Source organism: Ranitomeya variabilis, chromosome 8, assembly GCF_051348905.1.
Source record: "Ranitomeya variabilis isolate aRanVar5 chromosome 8, aRanVar5.hap1, whole genome shotgun sequence".
Taxonomy (NCBI): domain Eukaryota; kingdom Metazoa; phylum Chordata; class Amphibia; order Anura; family Dendrobatidae; genus Ranitomeya; species Ranitomeya variabilis.
The window spans coordinates 4,298,374-4,308,030 of NC_135239.1; the positions used below are offsets into that span (position 1 = coordinate 4,298,374).

At 51.6% G+C, this 9,657-nt stretch overlaps 1 protein-coding gene across 1 annotated transcript in view; it reads right to left on the reverse strand.

Annotated features, from left to right (window-relative positions):
* Positions 1 to 9,191, reverse strand: part of LOC143788567 (von Willebrand factor C domain-containing protein 2-like) — a 42,422-nt gene extending 33,231 nt beyond the window's left edge. The window contains exon 1 of the mRNA XM_077278334.1: positions 7,972 to 9,191. Coding sequence (XP_077134449.1) covers positions 7,972 to 8,292 — 321 coding nt within the window. The 5' untranslated portion in view covers positions 8,293 to 9,191. The remainder of the gene's footprint in view (positions 1 to 7,971) is intronic.
* Positions 9,192 to 9,657: the final 466 nt, after the last annotated feature.

Here is a 9,657-nt window from a genome sequence, read left to right on the forward strand (position 1 = left end):
AGAGATATCCACAGTGCCCCCATAATACCAGTGATATCCACATTGCCCCCATAATAACAGTGATATCCACAGTGCCCCATAATAACAGTGATATCCACAGTGCCCCCATAATAACAGCGATATCCACAGTGCCCCATAATAACAGTGATATCCACAGTGCCCCCATAATAACAGTGATATCCACAGTGCCCCCATAATAACAGTGATATCCACAGTGTTCCCATAATAACAGTGATATCCACAGTGTTCCCATAATAACAGTACTGTATGTGCTGCAGTTAGTATATCCCCTGGCAGTGGCCGCTGCAGGCAGCCGAGGGTTAATGTTGCCAAGGCAGACATTGGCCGAGTGATTGGCTCCAGTTACATGATGGTGGGCGCGGGGAAGCTATAATGTCATGATCCCATAATTCCTTCTGTCCACTCGGCCGATCCCCCGTTTTGCAGCGCTGAGCGGCCGCACTGCTCTAGTGATGGGAGGACGCAGAGGATTCACTGGAGGATCTGCTGGTCCGCAGCCTGGAGTCTCCGCCCCTGAGGATCAGCGATGGTGGCACACCATGTGGGGAACATTAGTGGCCACTGCAGTCCTATGTAAATTAAGCATTGTCACAGGACAGCAGATTTTCCGGCATTCTCTGGGTGTCTTTTTGTTTCTTTGCTTGCTGTGACTGAAGGCAGAGCCGCTCTGCAGCTGTGGAGGGTTTGTTACATTGTATCAGAGCAGAGTCTGATTTCTCTTCACTGACATAGGGCTATAGGAAAGCACAGGTCTGTGAGGAACTAGCAAAATCTGATGACAAAGCTTCATTTACATAGGGCTGCAAAGTCTGCTACCTCCTATGCTTGGCCCCGGGGGCCCTATGAGCCCAGAGTGTACGGTGCTGCAGATCAGCAGATAGCCATCAATCTCCACCGCGCCCAACAGCAGCACACATACGGGCCGGCGACCACCTCCGGCAGCCTCTATCCCCCACGATGGCCGGACCACCACTGTAAATAAGCCCCTGCACTGTGTGTCCCCACCTCAGTGTAAGCTCTCAGGAGCAGGGGCGGCTGACTGTGCTGTAATCATTGTATTATCAGGCAACCAATACAGACAGGCTTTTCTGGAAAGCTCCCATCATCCACCTCCCCCCATCATCCATCATCATCCCTTATCGGCCCCCTTCACCCATCATCATCCACCCTCGGCCCCCATCACGCCCCGTCTGTAGGCTTTCCTGCAGCCTGTTGACTCATCTAGGAGCCATTTGTGTTCAGTTCGGATATTGCAAAAAAACAAACCAGAAAACAGCCTGCCTCCCCACGGCCAGGTCAGGATGCAGGAGACCCCATTATAAAGGCCGGGGGGCCACACAGGAGCAAAATACTGAGGAAAGTAGCCGCGCACAACCTCCTAATTCATATTGGGGGTGACTGCATAGCTACCAACCGTCCCTCATACTGCGGGACTGCCCTGATTGTGAGGCTTTGCCCCGCAGTCCCGCACGGGACTCTACCAGAAGCAGCCGACACGCCCCCTTGTGTTAGGCCACGCCCCTCTGTATCTTCTTCCAGGCGGTGGTTCAGAGAGGGAGAGAGGACATTCTGAGGTACGTGTGTGTGTGTGTGTGCATGTGTGTGTCTGTGTGTGTGTGCGTGTCTGTGTGAGCGTGTGTGTGAGCGTCTGCCCATGTGTGTCTGTGTGAGCGTGTGTGTGAGCGTGTGTCTGTGTGTGCGTGTCTGTGTGAGCATGTGTGTGAGCGTCTGTGCATGTGAGTGCGTGTGTGAGCGTGTGTGTGAGCGTGTGTCTCTGTGAGCGTGTTTGTGTGAGCATGTGTGTGTGTGTGTGAGCGTGTGTGTGTTTGTGTGTGTGTGAGCGTGTGTCTGTGTGTGAGCCTGTGTGTGCGTATGAGTGTGTGTCTGTGTGTGTGTGCCTGTGTGAGCGTGTGTGTCTGTGTGAGCGAGTGTGTGTGAGCATCTGTGCATGTGTCTGTGTGTGCGTGTGTGTGAGCATGTGTGAGCGTGTTTGTGTGTGTGTGTGAGCGTGCGTCTGCATGTGTGTGAGCGTGTGTGAGTGTGTGTGTGTGTGAGCCTGTGTGTGCGTATGTGAGCGTGTCTGTGTGTGTGTTGCCTGTGTGTGTGAGCGTGTGTCTGTGTGAGCGTGTGTGTTTGCGTGTGTTTGTGTGTGTGAGCGTGTGTCTGTGTGTGTGTGTGTTTGTGAGCGTGTGTCTGTGTGTGAGAGCCCATGTGTCTGTGTGTGTGTGTTGCAGCTGGCCCTGCTGTGCTTACAGTACAAGGCATTATAACCAGGAGTAGTGATAGCAGTTAGAGCAATCCAGTGCAGCCTGTTAGTCATAGTCAGTATTGAGCATCATGTGTGGCCATTATACAGTATGGAGCACTGTGCGGCCATTATACAGTATGGAGCATCATGCGGGGCCATTATACAGTGTGAAGCATCATGTGGGGCCATTATACAGTATGGAGCATCATGTGTGGTCATTATACAGTATGGAGCATCATGTGTGGCCATTATACAGTATTGAGCATCATGTGTGGCCACTATACAGTATGAAGCATCATGTGTGGCCATTATACAGTATGGAGAACTGTGGGTCCATTATACAGTATGGAGTAGGGTTGAGCGAAACGGATCGGTCATTTTCAAAAGTCGTCAACTTTTGGCAAAGTCGGGTTTCGTGAAACCCGACCCGACCCCAGCGTGGGATCGGCCACACGGTCGGCGATCTTCGCGCCAAAGTCGCGTTTCGTATGACGCTTTCCCCGCCATTTTTTCAGCCAATGAAGGAGTGCGTGCAGCGTGATGACATGGGTTCCGGCTCGCTTTGTGCGGCGTCACAAAGGGGAAAAACCGCCATCTTAACATTTGGGATATAGCGATTCCCACAGTGAAACACAAATTTTGCAGGGACGGAGGGGAGAGAGAGAGAGAGAGAGAGAGAGAGAGAGAGAGAGAGAGGAAAAAAAAATTGCATTGGGTTTCGTGTTTCGGTTGGCCCCCTGACTTTTCACAATAATCGGCCGATTTCACACGATCCGACTTTCGAGACAGTCGGGTTTCACGAAACCCGACTCGATCCTAAAAAAGCAAAAGTCGCTCAACCCTAGTATGGAGCACTGTGTGGCCATTATACAGTATGGAGCACTGTGTGGCCATTATACAGTGTGGAGCATCATGTGTGGCCATTATACAGTATGGAGCACTGTGTGGCCATTATACAGTATGGAGCACTGTGTGGCCATTATACAGTATGGAGCACTGTGTGGCCATTATACGGTGTGGAGCATCATGTGTGGCCATTATACAGTATGGAGCACTGTGTGGCCATTATACAGTATGGAGCACTGTGTGGCCATATTTTTTTCTGTTTATAATTATTGTTTATGAAACAGTGTGATTAGCAGTGCTAAATGGGTGTGGTTGGGGTGTGGATATGGGTGTGACTAGTTGTGAAATGGGTGTGGTCAGAGGCGTGACCTAAAATTTGACACGCCTCATAAGGAGAGGCACCCCTCAAGGACAGGGGCCCCACAAGGACAGGGGCCCCACAAGGACAGGGGCCCCACAAGGACAGGCGCTCCACAAGGACAGGCGCCCCAGTTCAACCAACGAATGACAAAAAACATTTCGGATATTGCAGCAGATGGTCCCATGGGGGCGACAACAAGAATATAAGAATTAACAACTTGGGCCCTGGCGACTGTCAACACAGGGCCCCAAGACATCTCAGCATAATGTTCAGCTTACAGATCGCTGGCCCTGCAGAGAACACTGGTGACATCACAGATCCCATAACAGAATGCACTGATGACGTCATAACCATGCACAAGCATTCAGACCATGCGTCTTCATCCTCGTCCACCTACATTCGCTGGTGGATCTCAATGGTCCTCTGTCTTTTTTTCTCCCATTCTGTAGCTCTGCCATTTAACCACTGTGGAACCCTAATGCAGATTTTGGCCCCAAAGCTCGAAGTTCCACCATGAAGCACAATGTAACAGCCAGATGTTGGGGATCATCTTTGCTTCCTCTCGTTCCTCCTCTCTCAGACCTTTGTGTGACATTTTTCTTCTAAGCTAACATCTTTATCACTAAGGGATGATGGAAGTCGCTGTCCTTGTGCCTCTGAAGCATGCTCCCGTCCTGCACATTTGTGTAGACTCTCTGGGGGGCACAGAAAACCCCCAGCGCCTCCGATCCAAACAGAAGTTCAAAGTTTTCACATTCCAGACAAAAATAATTTACAGAAAGCTGCAAAAGTGGGGCCCTATCTGTTATGATCTGGTGGCCTAAGAGCAGCATGAGACGTACTCTGGAGAAGGTGGTACCTGTACTGACCGCAGACCCTGAACTTAACACCGCAACTAGAAGTAGCCGTGGAATGTACCTAGCACTCCCTGGACATCTCGACACAGCCGGAGGACTATTTACCCCTAAAGATAGAAAAGGGAAAACTATCTTGCCTCAGAGAAAATTCCCAAAGGATAGGCAGCCCCCCACAAATATTGACTGTGAGATGAGAGGGAAAAAACATACACAGACTGAAATCAGAATTTAGCAAAGGAGGCCACTTCTAGCTAAACAGAAAGGATTGGACAGAGTACTATGCGGTCAGTATTAAAACACTAGAAAATATCCACCACAGAAAATACAAAAACTCCACAGCTAACTAAAGATATGGAGGGTATATCTGCATCTCCAGAGATACCAGCTTGGCTAAACAAATCCTTATACAGACCAAGCTGGACAAGACAAAAAACATGGAAAAGAACTGAACAATAAGGCCACAGCATGTGGACAGCAAAAAATCAAGGCCAGAACTTATCTTTGTTGAAAAGAACTGCAAAGCAGGAGAGACCAGGCAGAGATGTGAATCCTCCAGGAACAATGGACAACTGGCACTGACTAAAGGGTGAAGCAAGACTAAATAGCCCAGTCAAAATTGCCAAAAGTGAACACACCTGATAAATGCTGCAATTCAGAGACAGCAGCGCTACCACTTACAACCACCGGAGGGAGCCCAAGAGCAGAATTCACAACACCCATCCACGAGAGGGGGCTGCAGAGTACGTACCGATGCACACCAAAACGGGCGCTACAGAGCTGAGCCCTCTTGGGTCAGAATATGTCCAGCAGTAAAATCCAAGAGACCACAGCAGAAGCCCCTCATCAATCACTGCTGACAGCCCACATGTAGACGTGTGGGGGCAGAGGCGTAGCTAGGAGTTTGGTTCGGGGGGAGGGGGCAAAACTTACGAGGGAACCCTTACTACAAATATGGTGGCGCCCCCTAATAGTGGATGTAGGAGAACCTCAGCAGATGACAGGGCAGTTACTAGTTAAAATCTGTACACAAAGCCCAGCACTGATGTTGCCACCATATAGTGACCATACAGTGGTAGATACCAGGGCTGCAGGGCATACAGAGATTACAGCACAATCATAGGCCCCGTTCACACGACCTGGTGATTCCTGCATAGGAAAAAAACAGTACCACTGTTATCCGTGTCCGTGTGTTATACATGTGTGACATCCGAGTGACATACCGGTGCCTGGGAAGAAGCAGTACAGTTCGTGCTTATCTTAGGTGCAGCAAACTGAAGGCAGCTCTCATCATTGTCTCCTGGTCTCCCTAGGATCAGAGCGACCGAGAGGCAATGATGAGAGTTTGTATTCAGCGCACGCCGTGTCCCTCTTGTGTAAAAATAAATAATTAAATGTGAACCTGGCATGGGCTCCCACATTATTTTCATAACCAGTAGAGGGAAAGCCGATGACTGTGGTCTGATGTTAATAATCTAGGACAAGAAAAATACCCTATAAGGTTCCCAGGCTATTAATAACAGCTCACAGCTGTCTGTTTAGTCTTTCGGGTGAATTTACGGGGGACCCTAGAAAAAAAAAAAAAAATGATGTAGGATCCCTCTATAAATTCTAACCAGCAAAGGCTAAACAGACAACTGAGGGTTGATATTAATAGCCTGGGAAGAGGTCAGAAATATTACCTCCCCCTCCCCAGGCTACCAACATCAGCTCTCAACGTTGTACCTTCAGTTCCAGGAGGTAGTGTTTAAGGCCCTGATATTTCACAGTCAGGAAGGATCAGGCCCCAATTCTTCCGGCACTGAAAGTGCTCGATTCGTCCCAAGCCAACATTTCCCCGGCGAGGTCCCTCAAAGCGTAAAAAAAGGTAAGTCGCAAAAGAGGTGCAGAGTGTGTCACAGAAGGGGAATACGCAACAACACCATTTAATAATGTGACACCTGCCCCAATAAACCTGGCCTGAGAATGCTTCAGACTGTACCATACCTCCATGCACTACTAAATTCATTTCTGACTTACACAACTGATGTATGACCTGACAAACACTACACGACAGCCGTATGCCAACCTGACAAACACTACACGACTGCAGTATGCCAACCTGATGTGGAGGTGGGTGCCCTTCGGCTTGTGTATGACGTAGAGCCTGAGGTGGGTGCCCTTCAGGTTGAGTATGATGTAGAGGTGGGTGCCCTTCGGCTTGTATATAACGTGGAGGTGGGTGCCCATCAGCTTGTGTATGACGTAGAGGTGGGTGCCCTTCGGCTTGTGTATGACGTAGAGGTGGGTGCCCTTCGGCTTGTGTATGACGTAGAGGTGGGTGCCCTTCGGCTTGTGTATGACGTAGAGGTGGGTGCCCTTCAGGTTGAGTATGACGTAGAGGTGGGTGCCCTTCGGCTTGTATATAACGTGGAGGTGGGTGCCCATCAGCTTGTGTATGACGTAGAGGTGGGTGCCCTTCGGCTTGTGTATGACGTAGAGGTGGGTGCCCTTCGGCTTGTGTATGACGTAGAGGTGGGTGCCCTTCGGCTTGTGTATGACGTAGAGGTGGGTGCCCTTCGGGTTGAGTATGACGTAGAGGTGGGTGCCCTTCAGGTTGAGTATGACGTAGAGGTGGGTGCCCTTCGGCTTGTATATAACGTGGAGGTGGGTGCCCTTCAGCTTGTGTATGACATGGAGGTGGGTGCCCTTCGGCTTGTATATAACGTGGAGGTGGGTGCCCATCAGCTTGTGTATGACGTAGAGGTGGGTGCCCTTCGGCTTGTGTATGACGTAGAGGTGGGTGCCCTTCGGCTTGTGTATGACGTAGAGGTGGGTGCCCTTCGGCTTGTGTATGACGTAGAGGTGGGTGCCCTTCAGGTTGAGTATGACGTAGAGGTGGGTGCCCTTCGGCTTGTATATAACGTGGAGGTGGGTGCCCATCAGCTTGTGTATGACGTAGAGGTGGGTGCCCTTCGGCTTGTGTATGACGTAGAGGTGGGTGCCCTTCGGCTTGTGTATGACGTAGAGGTGGGTGCCCTTCGGCTTGTGTATGACGTAGAGGTGGGTGCCCTTCGGGTTGAGTATGACGTAGAGGTGGGTGCCCTTCAGGTTGAGTATGACGTAGAGGTGGGTGCCCTTCGGCTTGTATATAACGTGGAGGTGGGTGCCCTTCAGCTTGTGTATGACATGGAGGTGGGTGCCCTTCGGCTTGTGCATGACATGGAGGTGGGTGCCCATCAGCTTGTGTATGACATGGAGGTGGGTGCCCTTCAGGTTGAGTATGACGTAGAGGTGGGTGCCCTTCGGCTTGTGTATGACATGGAGGTGGGTGCCCTTCGGCTTATGTATGATGTGGAGGTGGGTGCAATTCGGCTTGTGTATGACGTAGAGGTGGGTGCCCTTCAGCTTGTGTATGAGGTAGAGGTGGGTGCCCTTCGGCTTGTATATAACGTGGAGGTGGGTGCCCTTTGGCATGTGTGTGACAGAGAGGTGGGTTCCTCTCGGTGTGTGTGTATGTATGTTGGGGTATCTGTAGAAAGTTTTATCTGGTGTTGTTCTCGGCATATTCTCCTGCATGTTACAATCAGGGAAGCAGTAAACAGACCAAATAATGGGCAGAAAGGGCATTGCTCGGAGGGGTAAAACGTGCTCAAAGTTACCTGGAAGTGCTCCCCAAGTTCATACACTTCTCCTCTGTACTCACAGCCGATCTTCTCACAGCGTGGGCAGCAGTCTGTGGGGTAATGGCTGACGTGCATGCAGGCGGGTGGCAGAGCAGTGCACTCTGTCCTGGCACAGACTGGGCCCTCCGGGGTGCACTCACACTGGGTGCAGTGATCTGAGTCCAGAAAGTACCACTCCCCAACATAATAGATGCTGCCATTGGCCTCACAAGTGTTCACCTGAGAGTTCAAGGACAGGCTCATGTGCACAGAGAACAGCAAGCAAAGCAGGGAGAACGGTAGCCACATATCTACCATTGTGCCCACTGTGGGAGTTTACACTAGACAAGGGCACAGAAATATGCAAAATCCTAAAAAGTGTTCATTTTATGCCAGAATAACCTGGCAAATTGCAAAGTAAGTCCAGGCAGGGTGGTGGTATCAGAGATGCCAGTATGTCCAGGCAGGGTAATGGTATCGGAGATGCCGGTATGTCCAGGCAGGGTGGTGGGATCAGAGGTGCCCTGTATGTCCAGGCAGGGTGGTGGTATCGGAGATGCCGGTATGTCCAGGCAGGGTGATGGTATCAGAGGTGCCCGGTATGTCCAGGCAGGGTGGTGGTATCAGAGGTGCCCGGTATGTCCAGGCAGGGTGGAGGGATCAGTGGTGACCTGTATGTCCAGGCAGGGTGGTGGAATCAGAGGTGACCTGTATGTCCAGGCAGGGTGGTGGGATCAGAAGTGCCCTGTATGTCCAGGCAGGGTGGTGGAATCAGAGGTGACCTGTATGTCCAGGCAGGGTGGTGGGATCAGAGGTGCCCTGTATGTCCAGGCAGGGTGGTGGGATCAGAGGTGCCCTGTATGCCCAGGCAAGGTGGTAGTATCAGAGGTGCCCGGTATGTCCAGGCAGGGTGGTGGTATCAGAGGTGCCCGGTATGTCCAGGCAGGGTGGAGGGATCAGTGGTGACCTGTATGTCCAGGCAGGGTGGTGGAATCAGAGGTGACCTGTATGTCCAGGCAGGGTGGTGGTATCAGAAGTGCCCTGTATGTCCAGGCAGGGTGGTGGGATCAGAAGTGCCCTGTATGTCCAGGCAGGGTGGTGGAATCAGACGTGCCCTGTATGTCCAGGCAGGGTGGTGGAATCAGAGGTGACCTGTATGTCCAGGCAGGGTGGTGGTATCAGAAGGGCCCTGTATGTCCAGGCAGGGTGGTGGGATCAGAAGTGCCCTGTATGTCCAGGCAGGGTGGTGGAATCAGAGGTGCCCTGTATGTCCAGGCAGGGTGGTGGTATCAGAAGTGCCCTGTATGTCCAGGCAGGGTGGTGGAATCAGAGGTGCCCTGTATGTCCAGGCAGGGTGGTGGGATCAGAGGTGACCTGTATGTCCAGGCAGGGTGGTGGTATCAGAAGTGCCCTGTATGTCCAGGCAGGGTGGTGGAATCAGAGGTGACCTGTATGTCCAGGCAGGGTGGTGGTATCAGAAGTGCCCTGTATGTCCAGGCAGGGTGGTGGTATCAGAAGTGCCCTGTATGTCCAGGCAGGGTGGTGGAATCAGAGGTGCCCTGTATGTCCAGGCAGGGTGGTGGTATCAGAAGTGCCCTGTATGTCCAGGCAGGGTGGTGGGATCAGAGGTGACCTGTATGTCCAGGCAGGGTGGTGGTATCAGAAGTGCCCTGTATGTCCAGG